Source organism: Elephantulus edwardii, unplaced genomic scaffold (genome assembly GCF_000299155.1).
Source record: "Elephantulus edwardii isolate Elephantulus edwardi_28Jun2011 unplaced genomic scaffold, EleEdw1.0 scaffold00110, whole genome shotgun sequence".
In the NCBI taxonomy this organism is placed as follows: Eukaryota; Metazoa; Chordata; class Mammalia; order Macroscelidea; family Macroscelididae; genus Elephantulus; species Elephantulus edwardii.
The window spans coordinates 7,275,705-7,294,154 of NW_006399860.1; the positions used below are offsets into that span (position 1 = coordinate 7,275,705).

General features: G+C 35.8%; 1 protein-coding gene across 1 annotated transcript in view; it reads right to left on the reverse strand.

Annotated features, from left to right (window-relative positions):
* The window catches only part of CFH (complement factor H), a 256,291-nt gene that overhangs the window by 16,304 nt on the left and 221,537 nt on the right, over positions 1–18,450 (reverse strand). Inside the window, exon 20 of the mRNA XM_006892120.1 lies at positions 17,773–17,949. Coding sequence (XP_006892182.1) covers positions 17,773–17,949 — 177 coding nt within the window. The remainder of the gene's footprint in view (positions 1–17,772; positions 17,950–18,450) is intronic.

An 18,450-nucleotide genomic window follows, 5' to 3' on the forward strand; every position in this document is an offset into this window, starting at 1 on the left:
ATAATAATAATGAAAGACCCCTTTGGAAATTTGTATCTGGGTTTCTTGAAGATAAAGCCCTGTGTGGCTAAATATGGATTCTGAATGTACCTAAGAGCAATGTCTCCATGGTATCTGTTGTAGTCTCTGCTTTACCTTTGTCAAAATCTTAGTTGATGGAACTTAGGGAAGTTATGTGAATGTTTCAGTTATTCTATACAGTGTAATTCTCCTGGGAAATATTTGACTGACTATACATCAATAATGTTACTAATCACTTCAGGTTTTCTGTTTCTGTATAAATCAATATGTTGTCATTTTTGTTGTTTTGTACCATCCAGTCAGAACCGACCTATACCTGACTTTTCAGTGGGTTTTGTTGTTGTTGTAAGGTGCCATTGAGTAGAGAATGACTCATAGCGACCCTATATACATAAGATGCAAGTGCTTTTCAATCTTGTACCATCCTCACACTTCCTGACATACAAGAGACCATTGCAGCAGTCACCATATCCATCCACCTGGTTGAGGACCTTTCTGTCCTTTGCCAACCCTCCACCCCTTCCAACATCATGTCCAACATCAGTGGGTTTTAAGTGGTAATCACACAAGAAGAGACTGTGCACTCTTCTATTGTGGGTGAACTCGTGGGTTTGAACTATGGGCCTTTTGCATTGCACCACAACTTAACACTGGGCCACAAGAGTTATCAAATCAATAGGGATATATTATAATTGTTAAAAATGTTTTGTCTCATTTCTATGTAATTTTTACTGTATTCTGGTAGATATTTTTCAGTCTATACTTTTTTTTTTTGTCTAAATGACCTTAATTTTCACTTTTCTTAAGTCTAGCCCAAATTATTCTATTTAATGCATTTTAATTATAAACTAAAATAAAAATTTATATATACACTATATATATATATAGTCTTTCTTGTTTTGTTTTGGCTTGAAAAGTTCAAGCCAAGAATTAAAATGGAATGGACAAGAAGGCAGAAGACAGAAAATCTAAATAGAAGAATATGTTTGGAATTTCTCAGGCTATAAGAACTGAAGAATTAATTAAAGCCTTGAGCTGTAACACTGAAGGATTTTATGGGCAAAATTTTTAATGATGCAGGAAACATCAAAAGAAGATGATGAGAATACAAAATCACTGTATTTAAAACCAAACAAACAATTGGTCCGCAAGGAATCACTTTAGGAAGACACATATGATCAAGATCCAATAGTACTGAAGAAAAAAATACAAGATGCAGTGAAGTCACTGACAAAAAAATAAAGGCCCAGGAATTGATTTAACAATAAATGAGTTGTTTCAAGAAATAGATACAACCCTGAACATGTTCACCAACCTCAATCAACTAATAAGGAAGTCAGGTATCAGGAGGATTGAATTGATGAGATCCATATTTACTCTCATTTTAAGAAGAGTTATCCAACAAGTGTGGAAATGTTGAAGTATAACATTAATATCACATGCAAGTAAAATATTACAGAAGATTAGTAAAACATGACTTTAATATCATTGGCGATGTCAGGTGGACCTGAGTTGAAAGTAGAAAATACTAAAGAGATATTTATGTTTTATTGATATGCAAAGGCAATTGGCTGTGTGTATCATAACAAATTATGGCTAGCACTGAGTAGACTAGGAATCCTAGAATACTTAATTGTGCACATGTCAAACATATAAAAAGATCAAGAAGAAATTGTCAGAACATGACAATAGTACCCTGCATGGTTTAAAATCTGTAGAGACTGCGCCAAGGTTGTATCCTTTTCCCACACATATTTAATCTGCATGCTGTGTAAACTATTCAAGAAGCTGCACTGAACATACTGACAAAAAATAAGTCTCCAGGAATTTATCGAATACCAATTGAAATGCTTCAGGAAACAGATGTATCTGTGTACATGTTCCCCAGTCTCTGTCAACAAACAAGGAAGACTGCACTTGGCCAATTAACTGGAAAAGATCCATATTTGTTCCCATTTCCAAAAAGAGTGACCCAACAGAGCATGGAGATTATTGAATAATAGCATTAATTTCACATTCAAGTAAAATATTATTGGAAAGTATTAAATTATGGCTATACCAATACATGGAAAGGAAATTGAGATTCAACATCAATTCAGAATAGGCTGTGGCCCAAGTGAGATCATTGCTGATGTCAGGTGGATTTTGATTGAAAGCAGAAAATACAAGACAGATGTTTTCATACATTTTCTTGATAGGCAAAGGCTGTGTATATCATAACAAATTATGGGTAATATTGAAAAAATAGGAATACCAAAGTACTTAATTTCACTCATGTGAAGCCTATATATATATAAAGAAAGGATTGTTGGAACAGAAAAGGGAACATGAGTGGCTTAAAATCAGTAAATGTGTGTCAGGAATGGATCTTTTCTCCATGCTTACTTAATTTTTAATGCTGAGAAAATAATTCAAGAAGCTGGAATACATGAAGAACAAAGTGATGTCAGGGTTGCAAAAAGACTCATTATCAACCCGTTTTATGCTGATGAGAAAACCTTGCTTACAGAAAGCAGACTTGCGTTTCAGCGATTCAGATCCTCCCAGAGAGCCGTGGGTGAGCATTAACATTGCTGGTAAGTATATTCATTTTTTCCTGGGCACAAGAGCCTATTATCATTTGGTGCTAAAAGCTTTCTGAGGTCCCAAATCTTCTCACTATTTCTTACTTGTTGGAATTGATGGAAAACCTCATAAGCAGTTCCTTACTTCAGCTCTGCCTTGCATGTGGACTTCCGAGCTGTAAAACAACCCAGTGGTACATGGAATTTGGTCCAGGACTTAAGAACAATAAATGACACAGTTGAGCCTCTACATCTTGTGGTTCCTAACCTTTATACTATAATAGACAAAGTGCTAGTGAATAAGCTTTTTATTTTAAGAACTACCTTCCCTCTGTAACTTGATTTGTGCCATGCCACTGTTAGAACCTCTACTTGGAATCTTATTGCTTTTAGTTTTTGACTCATGTACCTTTAACTTGTTAGTTAAATTTGTGTCTTCTAAGTTGCAACAGTTCCATGATACATCTTCAAGGATATGAACATGTAAGGCTAAGCACAATTGATAACAGCGCATCTAAATTCCAAAATCAATCTCCACAATAGTCTACGTGTTTCCTATTGCCAAAGGGCCCCTCTGGAGTAGTGAGAGAAGATCTTCACCCTGAAACCTACAGTGTCCCTTTTCAGCAGGAAGTAACTAAGAGAATATGCCATCCCCTTTTCCTTATGAATCAGGGTGAAGTCTCTCTCAGGGAGGAGTGATAGAGAATGGCAAAGGACACACTGACAAAGATTAATCAGAACTGGTTTTGACAAGCACTGTGGCAATGGGACAATTAAAACAGACTTTCAAGGGGGAAAAGGGGGGGAAAGAAAGAAAAACAAGGAACTCATGCAATATTATTCAAAATGGGTGACCCTGGAGGACATTATGCTGAGTGAAGTATTTCAGTCACAAAAGGAAAAATATTGCATGGTGCCATTGTTGTAAAACAAGACTGACATCGTGAATGGGGGGAGACTGAGAAAGATGGGTTTAATAATGTATATTGCATTGAAACAGATGAGGGAGAAAACTGTTTAAAAGGAATGTGTGATTAGGTTTTTTTGTCATAACAAGGTTCCACAGCAAAGGCTGCATAGTGGAGTGGACCTGGAGGGAGGGATTGTAAAACAATGAAATAATTTTTCTTTTACTTTTCCAAGAGAGTAGTGTAGTGGGAGAAGTGTTGGTAGGGGAGAAAAGTTCAACAATGAATGAATGGAAATCCGAAGTCTCTGTAAATTTTCATTGAAATTAATAATGTTGTTGTTATGTGCCGTCGAATCACTTGCGACTCATAGCGACCCTATGTACAACAGCCCTAAACTCTGCTCTGTCCTTTGCCAATCGCACTATCTCTGACACACCCATCCTGATTACCCCAGTCACTGAATCAATCCACCTCATAGAGGGTCTTCCCCTCTTGTGCTGTCCCTCCACCCTCCCAAGCATGATGTCTCTCTCCAAGGACCTGTCCCTCCTTACAACATGTCCAAAGTATGTCAGACGAAGCCCCAGAATCCTTGCCTCCAAGGAGTAGCCTGGTTTAACCCTCTCCAGGATGAATCTGTTTATTTTCTTTGCTGTCCAAATTAAAAAAAAAAAAAAGAAAGTAGACTTGAAGCCTTTACTGCAGAAGATCAGAAATTACAATATTGATTACATCTCAATCAAGAAAACAAAAATCCTCACTAAAGGACTGATAAGCAACATCACGATAGTTGGAGAAAAGATTGAAATTGTCAATTATTTAATCTTTACTAGATCCATAATTAAAACCTTTGATATAGGTGGACCCTCAAATAATTAGGAGATCAAGAGATATTTTGTATTGGAATATACAGTGGAATTAATTAATAATTATACATTGGAATGAGTTAATGATACAATATTAATTATAGATTGAAATTAATTATAATTACTTATACATTGGCATTAATTTATTATACATAATTAATTATATATTAGAATGAATTAATTAATTCTACATTGGAATATCCCATGGGCTGTTAAAAGAACAAATAAAAAATGTCTTCTAGTAGGTACAACCAGGATATTACTGGAGGCAAGGAACTTGTAGCTTCACCTTAGATATTTTGGACACGTTGTCATGAGGGTTGGTTGGTCCTTAGAGAAGGACATCATGCTTGTATAGGTGGAGAGTCAGTGAAAGAGAGGAAGAACCCTCAATGAGATGGATTGACTCAGTGACTGTAATAATGGACTCAATTATATCAGAGATGATGAGGATAGCACAGGATAGGGCAAGGTTCAGATCTATTGGCCAGAGTCACTATGAGTTGTAATCAATACAATGGACCTAAGAACAACATGAACAACAGATATGGATTTTGTGCTATCTTGTGCCATCTGCATGATTTCTGATAGATTGGGCCCATTATTATAACCACTAGGTCAATCTATTAATATTCCTACTTAGCAGTATAATACCATTTTTGCTGGGACTTAAAATAACTTGGGGGGATGGGGAAAGTAAAGTACTGATATCTGAAGAATGTCATGAATCAATAATTTAATCCTACACTTAATGATCTTGTTATATACCATGACCAACTCATAGCTGACCATCCAGTGGATAAGCATCATTATTTTCCCACAGAGCAGCTGATGTATTCAAACTGCCTACATCTAGCTTAGCATTGCAACTTTTTACAACTAATGTAATAAAGCTCCCTTATGATATACCTTTGTATCCACAGAATTATCACTGATAAAGAAAATCTGATGTGCAACAAAAGCTGCATGAATAAGTTTTGAAAGTTTGAAAGTGTTCACTGTATCTTCTTTGACAACAACAGAATTAAATAAGAAACGTAGACAAAATCTCTAGAAACAATATATTTGGAAATTAGCATACTTCCAAATAACTGGAAGTGAGAAAAAAATCACAAGGGAAATTAGAATATATTTAAATTTTCATGAGAACTAATTGCATATCAACAATATGTGTTATAAGGCTAATGCTGTTTATAGAAATAAAAGTGTAAGTGTAAAAATTACAAGATAAAGACAAGAGAGATATTGCAATTAGTAAATAAAAACAAGAATGTGTAACTGTTCAAAGGCAAAGCAGAAAAGGAGTGCTAAAGAATAGAGAAGTACTCACTAGTATGGCAGAGATTAGTGGGTGAATGGGGATGCATAAATAACTATGCAAGGTGCAATCGGGACTTCATATATAAAACAAAATGTGTAGAAATGATTGCATAAGATAAAATTTAAATAAGTGAAACAATAAATATAAATGATTGTATAAAAAAACAATGTAAATGAAAAAAGGAAAAGAGCCACAGTGTGTAAAGTTTATGTAAAGAACTGAGCACGTAAATGAACAGTTGGTAGTTTCAAGCAATTCAGCAGTTCCACTAAAAAAGACCTGACAATATGTTTTTATATAAAATATAGCCAAGTAAACTCTGCGAGTTGGTTCTTCTCTTTCAGACAGGAAGGCTCCCTATGAGTCAAAATAGACATTACACCTAAGAATAACAGCAAAGTTATTGTAACTGTGTCAAATTGTATTATAAACACACATTGTCATTTTCTCTTTTAAGAAATAGAAAGAGACAGAGAAATAAAACATTAAATAAAAGTAGAGGGAAGAGAGGAAAAATAAATCCTATAAAAATGATAATATCCAGAAAATATTTTGAAGCAGTAAAGAGAGAGAAATAATCCAGCTAAAATTAGAGAATGCTAAACAAGTCAAACATAAAGAAGAGAATATTTAAAATGTTAATATAGTTTATAGGAAAATATTAGCACTATAAAAAAATGAACTGAGAAGGGTCATCAAAATAAGAGAAAGCAGAAAGGATGACTATTAGGATTAAAACGTTTTATCCCACAAGGATTTTATATATATATAAAGAAAAAATATCATATTTAATTAATATTAGGAGCAAATCTTCAAATCTGTTTTTTGTTCATAAAGTTGCTGTGGGATGTAGTTGACTTGACAACACCTAGTACCAACCATAGTTAGAAACAATTGAATGTCAATAAATTAAATAAATTACATAAAATGGGCATGCCATCACTCCTATGAATTTGTGTGTTATGCGTATGTATATTTTATCAGCATGGATAGAAAATATTTTTATTTTTAAAAAGGAATGTTTCTATAAATATAAGTGGTCAAAAAATCCCTCAAAGGACTAGCGGGTGCATAGTGTTATATATATAGCTCTTATACTCTATTTTATATTATGAGTAACCTAGGCCCGGTTTTAATTGGTTTTGGTCAAACATTTTTCTAAGTCTGCCCATTTGCTGTACAGAGGTAATTCTAGGTTGCTGTGACGCTAAGCATTGTGACATTGATATGTCAAGTGCGATAATGTTTGCCCAAGGTGAACAGTGTTTGGAGGTGCTCCCAATTAAAATAAACTTGGAAGCAGGAGTGGCATCCACTTCTATGTTAGGTTGCTTCTGGAAACTCTATGAATGTGGAGAAACGATGAAAGTTATACAAGTGTTCAGATCTATCATTCATAGGGTCTCTATGAGTCGTCTATGACTCAACAGCACTTAACAACACAGCAACAACAGAGAATATATTTAAAGTTTACATTATGAAATGAACAGGTTAAATACAAATAGTACAGCCCTTTTTTGGTGTGTGTGCTGCCAAAGAATTCCTTGAAGAACAAAGATGTAACCTAATGAGCACAATATAGTGTTCTGGTATTCCCATTCTTAGTAATGTACTCCACAGTTTCTCCACACTTCTTCAATCTTTTGCATATTCAATAAAGTCTTAATAGCTTATTAAGAAATATTAGTGGAACTTAACTCTTCAGAAAACAAACTTATTAGACAACTTCATTGAAAAGGCTACAAATCTACAAGGAAAAAGTAACACAATTATTTCACCTAGACTTTCAAAATACAGATGACCATAAAACACTTCTCAGTTCATTGTTTGATACTGCAACAACCAAACAAAGGAAAATCTGTTTGAGATATTATAAGAAAATATAATTAAAGACAAATATTCCATATGATCATAGATATGAAATATGACCTCAAGTTTATCACACTTGAATTTCAAAAACATTTTCAGGAACAAGTTTGAACACTAATGAGAGAAGACCAGATGAGTTATGGGAGTATATCAACAAAAATATCATCCAGGAAGCATGAAAAAGATGTCAGAAGAGACTCTGAATATGTATTAGAGCACCAAGAAGCCAAAACAGAGGTAAGAAATCAAGATATTAAAAAGCTGAACAAAAGATTTCAAAGGACAGCATATGAAGAAAAACTAAAGTTTTATAATGAAATGTACAAAGAGCTGGAGTCAGAAAAATCAAAAGGGCCGAACTTGCTCAGCATTTCTTAAGTTGAAGGAACTGAAGAACAAATTCAATCTTTGAGTTGCAATACTTACGGATGCTTTGGGCAGAATATTAAATGATCCAGGAAGTATTAAAATAGGATGAAAAGAGTATAGAGTCATTGTACCAAAAGGAATTAGCAGACACAGAAGTATTTCATGAAACAACATATGAGCAAGAGCCTGTGGTGATGAATGAAGATGTTCAAGCTGCTCTGAGGAACTGTCAAAACAAGGCCCCAGGAATTGGTGGTATACCAATAGATATATTTCAACAAACAGATGCTTCTCTTGATGTACTCATCAAGTTGTTTCAAGAAATCTGGAGGACAACCACCCGACCACTAACTGGAAGAGATCTACATTTCTTCCATTCCAAAGAAAGGTCATTTGACAGAGTGTGGAAATTATCGAACAATATCAATATCACATGCAAGCAAGATTCTGCTAAAGAGTATACGAAAATGACTGGAACAGCACATCAAAAGAAAACTGCCAGAAATTCAGGCTGGGGTTAGAAGAGTTCATGGTACAAAGGTTATTGTAGCTAGTATCATATGGATCTTGGCTGAAAACAGGAAGTACCAGAGGAATGGCTTTCTGTGTTTCATTGACTATGCAAAAGCATTTGACTGTGTGGACCACAACAAAATGTGGCTAACTCTGAGAAGAATGGGAATTGAAGAACACTTGATGGTAAAACTTATACTTGGATCAGGAGGCAGTCATCAAAACAGAGCAAGAAAAAACTACATGATTCAAAATTTTGAAGAGTATATGCCTGGGATATGTCCTATCTCCATACCTTTTCAATCTACAAGCAGAACAGATTATCCAGGCATCTGGGCACTTTGAGGAGAAATGTGGCATCAGGACTGGAGGAACTCTCTTCAACAATCTGTGTTATGCAGACTACACAATTCTGCTTGCTGAAACTGAGGAGGACCTGAAGTGCTTGCTGCAGAAGGTCAAGGAATATAGCCTTCAATATGGATTGAAGCTCAATAGCAAGAAAACAAATATTCTCACCACTGGGATGATTGGCAGCATTAGGATGGATTGTGAAAATATTGAGATTGTAAACAGCTTAAGTTTGCTTGGCTCCACAATCAATATGTTTGGCACCAGCAGCCAGGAAATTTAAAAACAAACAAACAAACAAACCCCCAACATATTGAGTTGGGAAAGTCTGCTGTCAGAGACCTCTGCAAAGTAATTAAGAACAATGATGTCAGTCTGGAGACTAAAGTGCACCTGATCCAGGTCATGGTCTTTACAATCATTTACTATCATCAGAGAGATGGATGGTAGAAGGAAAATAGAGGTTTTGAGATGTGGTGTTGGAGAAGAGTACTGAATATATCATTGACTGCTAAGAGAACAAACAGGTTTATGCTGGAGAGGGTAATACCATGCTGCTCCTTTGAGGCAAGGATTCTGAAGCTTCTTTTGATATATTTTGGACTTGTTGCAAGGAGGGACCAGTCCTTGGAGAGGGATGTCATCTTTGGGAGGGTGGATGGGAAGCACAGGAGAGGAGGACAGTTGATGAAATGGATTGAGACAGTGACTAGGGAAATGAGGGTAGATGTGTCAGAGACAAAAAGGTTGGCACAGGATAGAGCAAGGTTTAGAGCTGTTGTACATAGGGTCTCTATGAGTTGCAGGTAACTCAATGGCACATAGTAACTACAACAACCACAAACCCAGAAAATGAAATTTTTCAAAGTAACTGATTATTAAATCATAAGACTTACTAATGTAGAATAGTGAAGTAAATCTTATTTCAGAAAGAAATATTTGCTCTGGATTTAAAATCCACAGAATAAGAAATTCAACATTCAACAAATAAAAATAATTTAATTATATCAATAAAAATTGACAAGCACTGATAAGCGTTGATAACCTGTTTTTTAACAAACATTATCTACTAGCTAAAAGTTTAAAATTTCTCCAATCTGATAAGTATTATTTTAAAAAATTATGCCTTACATGATAATTGTAACTAGATATCCAGCAAAGAAGAAAGTAAAGAATGTTTGTTCTCACAACTCACTACTGCCGAGGTTCTAGACTGTGTTATGAAATCAGAAAAGGAGTAAAAACATTTAAATGGTGCAGATATGAAAACCTTTTCATTTACAATGATATAGTTATTTACAGAAAACTCTATGAAAGCTACAAAGAAATACTGTAAAAAACACAATTTAGTATGGCTTTGAGCTATAAAATCCATACACAAACAATAAGTATATCTTTCATACCGTATCAAAAGTTGGAAAGTGTAATTGGCAAAAATACTATTCATGAGTGAAATATCTCAGTCACCAAAGGACAAATACTGCATAGTGCCACTGTTGTAGAATGGGACTGACATCAGAGTTGGGGTAAGGCTGAGAAAAACTGGATAAATTATGTATACTGCATTGAAACAGATGAGGAAGAGAACAGTTTAGAAGTGATATATAATTGAGTATTATGGTTATGACAAGAGTCCAGAATGAAGGTTGCATAGTGGAGTGTACTTGGGGTGGAGGGATTGTAAACCAATGAAGGAATTTTTCTTTTACGTTTCAAAGAGAAGAGCGAACTGGGGGGAGGAGTGTGCAGGGAGAAAAATGCAAAAATGAATGAATGGAAATAAAAAATCTCTGTAAATGTTCATTAAAATTGATATTTGGGGGTAGGGGGTGGCGTTTGGGGAGGTGCGGTGGGGGATTGTGTACCAATGAGAGAGTTTTTCTTTTGCTTTTCAAGGAGAGGAGCAAATGGGGGGGAGGGGGAGGGGTTTGTGTGGGGAGAAGGGTGCAACAATGAATGAATGGAATCCCCAAATTCTGTAGATGTTCATTGAAATGAAAAATAAACAACCTAAATTAAAAAAAAAATTGATAAAATAAAAAACAAATACTATTCATGGCTTAAGCCATGTTCACAACAAGGGATTTGACAATAAACCTGCGCAGGGGAGCTGATGCTGTGCTGGGAAACTGACACCACACCACCGTGTCAGGGAGTGACATACTGTGAACTGACACTCTGGGGAGCCAGCAGGACAGCTGGAATTTGAGGGAGGTACTTTGTGGGGATCATAGCTGTTTGGCTTGACCATGTGGGACCACTTAAGCTCAAGTAGAAGGGAGTGAGGCAGTTGGAGCTCAAAGGAGGCAGTAGATCCAGTTCTTGAAGGGAAAACCAAGGCTTCCTGGTTTTCCATTTAGGTCTCCATGCATGTACACCATATCCAGTCAATTAACTTCCTTTAGCCTGGAGCACTTTGGACTGGCTTAGCAGCAGCAGCTGACTGACAGAGGAGGCTGCTTTCACAGGCCTTTTCTCTCTCAACTGAAACAAATCTTCTCTTGAGTCAGAAGTTCAGAGAGAAACACAGGTAGGCTATCTGCCCGGATAGGGTAGCTGCCCAACCCTCTCCTGGAGCAGTGACTTCAGCTAAGAACCAGTTATCACCTCAGGAATGAAAAACTCTAGCACAGAAATGTCATTCAAGAAGCAGGCTACCTCATACTCTACACAAGCACAAAGTAAGAAGTCACCCCAAAAAAGTGACACAGGACCAATGGATTTCCCAAAGCCAGAAAGTCTGATGTAAATTTCTAACTCAGAATTTAACAGAACAGTGATTGAACGTTTTCAATAGGTGAATGACAAACTTGAAGAATCACATGACATTGCAAAAAAAAAAAACCCACCACCACCACAACAACAAAAATAAAAAACAACCAAAAAACAAAAACAAAAAGGCAGGAGAAGCTTAAAAAAAAATCTAAAACTATATATATAAGGCAAATGAGGCATTTGAGGTTCTGGAAAAGCAAGAAACCAAACATATGAGGACCAAAGTTTTAGGCACCATCAACATGATGGAGGGACACATGAATGGAGTTGAAGAGAAGGAATACAGAACCAGTGAAATAGAAGATAGAATTGTCAACATTGATCTGCTGGGACAAAAAGCAGAGTCAAAAAGAGAGAAAAACAAGAAAACTTAGGAATAATGTAGGACACCATCAAGAGGAATAACATGTACATCATCGGAATCCCTGAACAGGAAGAACAAGTAAAAACACCAAAGAGTTGTGGAAGAATTACTAGAAAAAACTTCCCAGGCATAATGAAGAATGTGAAAATATATATTCAAGAAGTTGAGCAAACACCGTATAGAATAAACCCTAAAAGAAAACCATCAATGCACAGCATAATCAAATTTACCGGAACCAAAGAAAAAGAGAGGATTCTAAAAGCAGCGAGGGAGGAAAAAAGAGTAACCTATAAAGGAGAGAAAATAAGATTAAGGGCCTATTTCTCAGCAGAAATCATATGAGCAAGAAGATAGTGAAATGACATATATTGAACATACAAAGAACACAACTGTCAACCAAGAATTTATCACCCATCAAAACTGTCCATCAAATATGAAGGAGAGAGCAAGATATTCTTAGAAAAACAGAACCTAAGAGATTTTGTAAAAACGACCAGCATTGCAGGAAACGTTGAGATGTCCTTCTTACAGAAGTGCCACAGAAAGCAGGATGGACCAAAGTGACTAGCAACAACATCAAGAAGAACTCCACAAAATGACAGCAATAAAACTTTGCCTCTCAATAATCACACTGAATATGAATGGTTTAAATGCACCACTGAAGAGAAAAAGAGTAACAGATTGGATAAAAAAAAACAAACAAACCCAAATCTATCAATATGCTGTCTGCAAGAGACACAACTAAAAATGCAGATAAAGAAGGACTAAAAATAAAAGGGTGGGAAAAAAGATACCAAGCCAATGGCAACTAGAAAAAAAGGAGAACTAGCAATATTAATCTCTGATACAATAGATTTCAATGCAAAAATTTGTCACATAGGACAAGAATGATTAAAGGGTCAATAGAACAAAAGGACAGAGCAATAATAAGTATCTATACACCAAATGAGAGACCTGCAAAACAGATAAAACAAACATTTACAAAACTAAAAAAAAGAAAATAGATAACATCACTATAGTGATGTTGTTGTTGTTGTTGTTGTTTGATGCCGTTGAGTAGTAGACGACTCATAGGACCCTATGAATGAAAGGCCTGAGCATTGTTCGTACATAGAGTTGCTGGAGGCAAGCCATTTCGGAAGTGGATGCCGCTCCTGCTTCCAGGCTTGATTTAGTCGGGAAGCTCCAGCCAACACTGTCCACCATGGGTACCCATTACCACGATTGGCACATCACTGTCACAGTCTTCAGCATCACAGCAACCACGGGTTACCTCACTATAGTGATAGTTGACTTCAATATACCACACTCTAGAAAAGACAGAACTACCAGAAAGCAACTCAACAAAGATGCTGAAGAATTAAACCACACAATAAACAAACTTGATCTTATAGATATTTATAGGCTAATGTGCCCCAAAAAACACAGATTGGCACAGGATAGAGTAGGATTCAGGGCTGTTGTACATAGGGTCGCTATGAGTCACAGGTGACTCAATGGCACATAAAAACAACAGCATATCATGCTCATGGTTTGGAAATCCATCATCAACTGTCCATAACTTATCAGTAGATTTGAGGACATCTTTTCATTGTCTAGGTAGATATGTTCTATACATTTCTACCCTATATTTTTATATCTCAAGCAATGCAAACACGAAAATAGCTATATCTGTCTTAAAACCCAAACTCCTTGTGGTCATTGCACTTTAGAACAATACTGACAGCAGAGTAGCACTATCCTAAAGGTTTCCAATATGAGAAATCTTCAGAGAAGCAGACTGTCACTTTTTTCTGTGGATTCACACGAAGAATTTATCAGTTAATAGCTAATGGCTTAACACTGAACTATCAAGGTTTTATCAAGATGATATTGGAAGAATATATGAGGCCAGAACTCCTTATCAAAAGGCAACATAAGATATATAATATTTCTAAAAGAAAACACTGAAACGTAAAAACTTCTAGGAGAGAATGAAGAGGAACATGTGCACGCAATAGCATATAAAATTTTTTCTTTACTAATTATATAGGGAATTTTGTGGCCTAGTGGGTAAGAAGTTGTACTTGTAATCCAAGGGCAGGCAATTCAAATACATCAGGTGCTCTGCAGAAGGAAAATGGGTAATACTTTTCAAAGTGATTTGCAATCTCTAAAATTCCATGTGAGTGTCAGTTATGAGACTGTTCTGACTCAGAAGCACAAAACAAGAACACACACATAATACACATTCAAACTGTATACGTATGAGACCACAGAAAAGGAGATATTATTTCTCATATCACATGGAGCTTGGCTGAAAGCAGAGAATACCAGAAGAATATTTATATGTGTTTTATTGACTATGCAAAGACATTTGACTGTGTGAATCACAGCAAACTTTGAGTAACATTGATAATAATGAGAATCCAAGAACATTTAATTGTGTTTATGTAAAATCTATTATGGAGACAAAACAAAAAAGGGAGCACTTCACAGTTTAATATTTAGAAAAGTGTTGGGAATATATCCTAAAGAAACCAGAACTGCCACCCGAGCAGATACATGTACACTTCTGCTTATTACTGCTTTGTTCACAATAGCAAAGAGGTGAAAACAACCCAAGTGCTCATCAACAAATGAATAGATAGAGTAGCTGTGGCATATTCACACAATGAGATCCTGTGCAGCAATGAATGAAAACCCAAAATCTCTGTAAATGTTCATTAAAACTAATAAAATTTAATAATAATTAAAAAAACAACAAACCCCAAAGAATTCATGATGAAATATTAATACAGAATGGGTGACCCTGGAGGACATTATGTTGAGTAAAATATCTCAGTCACAAAAGGACAAATACTGCATAATGCCACTGTTATAAAACAGGCCTGACATTGGGTTTAGGGGGAAACTAAGAAAATTGGGGATAAATAATGTACACTGAATTAACACAGATAAGGAAGAGAATTGTTTAAAAGGGATATATGATTAGGTATTATTTGCATGGCAAGAGTCCAGAATAAGAGCTGCATAATAAAGTGTACTGGGCAGGGGGGGATTGTATAACAATTTAAAAAAAAAAGTTTTTTTTCTTTTCAAAGAGAAAAGTGAACTGGGGGAGAGGTGGGCAGGGAGAAAAAAAGTGCAATAATGAATGAATGGGGGGAAATAAAAAAGATGACAAAAAAGAAAATAAAATTGGTATTAAGGCTGTATTCTGTCCATACCTATTCAATTTGTATGCTGGACAAATAATAAAAGAAGCTGGATTGTATGAAGAATAATGGTTGGATGAAGCAAGATTCCAAACTTTTGTCTACAGGGTTGCTTTGCCTTAGGATTGGTGTAAAAATGGCAAATGTATTAAACTAGATTTGAATAAATTATTAAACATGTTAAGGATAATGGTAGCAAATGTCTCACTGTTTCAAAAGGAATATTACAAAAGGCAAGATTATACAGTAGAATGAGTTCTGCTATTTAACTGAAATTTCAAATCTTCATATGATTTACTGTTTTCAAGATCACTAAGAAGAAAATAATAGATGACAGATTATTGGTATATGCAGAAGACTATAAAATAAGATTTTTTGTGTGTGTGATAAAAAGATGAAAGACATGAGAGTGCGGCAGTGCCGAGCAAGTTTAGGGTTCAGACGTTGTTAATTTAAATCTATCACATTTCTGTGTAATTTGTTATGTTGTTGTTGTTGTTGTGTGTACCATAGAGTCAGAACCTACCCATAGTTGACCAACTATGGGTAGGTTCTGACTCTATGGTGCACACAACAAGCATGGGAAGAGATTGAACATCATTCTCCCAAGCTGGCCTCGATCTGCACGCTGTTGCAATGCAGCTATTTGCCACTAGGCCGGTGTAGTTTGTTAAACAGTCAATTAATGAAGTAATATAATTCTTTTTTATTTTCTAGTAATTTATTGGTTAAATTTTAAATTCTTTTTAATTTGAAAATTACTTGTAATTAAAAGCTATTTTGTGGGGTTTTATTCAATTATTCATATACATTCTGTTAGATGACATTAGTTATAATGGATCAGTGTCATTTATTATGACATTTCATCCAATCTTCACAATAGCTTTCCTTTCCCTTTGTTCTACCACAAATTTATTCTCCCCTCTCTCTTCCTTTCTATCCCTGTCAATCCTCTATGATGGTTTCTGTTTGTGTCTATAACTTTCCTTGCTGTTGTTATGTCCCATCAAGTCATCTGTGACTCATACTGACCTTATGTATAATAGCTCTGAACCCTGTCCTATCCTGAGCCAATCTCACTATCTCTGACAAACCTGCCCCTATAACCCTAGTTACTGTATCAATCCACCTCATCCATTGTCTTTCTCTCCTGCACTGTCCCTCTACCCTTTCAAGTATGATGTCCTTTCCAAGGACTGGTCTCTCCTGGCAACATATCTTTCCTTAGAGTTTTTAAAAGTCAATCAGTCACACATATCCTGTTTCACATTGTTAATTGCAGTACACACAACGTGTGATCTGTTTTTCATTTCACAATGAACTTCCATTCACCTATTTCAATGTTTGTAGGGAGGAGTAGTTAGAGTTCAAAATGGCTTTCCTAGTCATTGAATTTAACTTTGCTTTGTGGACCAGCAGGGATATGCTAATAGAGCATGTTAGTTTATGCACAAGAAGAATGACTAGGGTCACTAATCTGTAAAAGGATTAGCTGGTCTCACTAATCCACAAGGTGATTGACTAGTCTCACCATTAAATTGAGTAGATCCAGCAGAAGATTAGGAGAAGCTTAACCACCAGAGAAATAGAAGCCAGCATGCAGTGGGTACCCTTCAGGACCAGAGATGATTGCGTTATGCCAGCTAGAACTATGGTAGCAGCAGCCATGGGCTAAAGGAGAGAAGCAGAGACCCAACAACAGATGGAGCTGGTATGGGACTGCTATCTGCCACAGAACACAGCTAAGAGCCTTTTGCCAAAGTTTTTTGGAGGACTGTGCAGGATTATAAGAGTGATAGCTGTCAGAACTGAGAACTCTGTAACACTAGCCTAAAGTCATGAGACTCAAGGCTGAGGAACCTGCAAGCAAATGTTGGAAGCTGTCCTGACTGTATTTTGCTACTAAACTTTTTAGTTCTCCAATATGTTCCTGTGTGGTCTGTGAGCTATCCCAGCACATTTTAGATCCATTGAAAAAGTGAGTAGTTTTAAACAGAAAGAGGTACAGGTGTTTGGGGGACATGTCTGACCTCACAGGGATTGGTTTTGTTTTGTTAATCCTGCTGACAAGACAGTTCTGTTTTGTGACATTGTTGGTGATGAAGGTCAGATAAGGCTGTCCTCACCTGGTCTTTGCTATTTTTTATTTATTAAGTTTTGAATTCTCAGCAGAAATCCTCGCACTTTTTACAATGTTCACTATCTATCCATTCTTTCCTACTCCCTATTCATTCTTTCCTATTCCCCTGCCACAATCATATGTGTGTTTTTGTAACAGTGGTTTTACACATTAATTGTCCTTTTGTGATAGAGTTATTTCACTGAGCATAAAAGATGCGAGGATATGTGACTAGGTATTTTTGTCATGACAGGAGTCCAGAGCGAAGGCTGCAAAGTGGAGTGGACATGGGGGGAGGGATTGTAAAACAATGAAATAATTTTTGTTTTACTTTTCCAAGGGGGTAGTGTACTGGGGGTGGGGGAGGGCTGGGAAGGGAAAAAAATGCAATGGTGAAAGAATGGAAATCCAAAGTCTCTGTAAGTGTTCATTGAAATTAACAGTAAATTTTAAAAAAAGATGCAAGGATATATTTACAAGTTAAGGAAAAAAATACAATAAATTTCTAAACATTATAAAAAAATCTTACCTGTACAGGTTGGTTCAGGAAACCACCTTCCATTTATACAAGTTGATTGTTTGTATTCAGGTTTGTTTTTACATTTGTAAGTTATATTGCTATTATGAATAAATTTATATTGCTCTGGTTCAATTGACTCAAATATACGTGTTTTTGAAAACTTGCACCTCTCAAGATATTCCGTAGCTGTAAAAGAAAAATATTTCCAAGAAAGGGCTGATTAAATAACATAAGCAGATTATACATAACTATGGCTGCAAGTGGAGGACATAATGAAATGATAATGTATACTTTTCTGTCCTATCAATGAGATTATTCTTGATACTACCTGGGTTTGTCACCATGGGGAGTCAGGTGGAATCATTTATGGAGATCAGGACTAGCGGTGCCATTAAAAGGAATACGTTCAGCAAAAACATGAGCAAGGACTGATTAGAAAGACAGTTTATGGATGCATTTCCTAAACTCATACTGAAATATATATATCTCTTTATCTCTATCTTTATCATCTCTATCTCTTTCTATCTATATCTATATCTATCTATATACATACACACACTGTGAAATATATATGTTACATATGTATTGAAATAAATGCTATATATGTATTAAAATATGTATTTTGAAATATCTGGAGAGAGGATGAGAGACACACATGTGTTGAGGACTCTCCTTCATAGGGGTCGC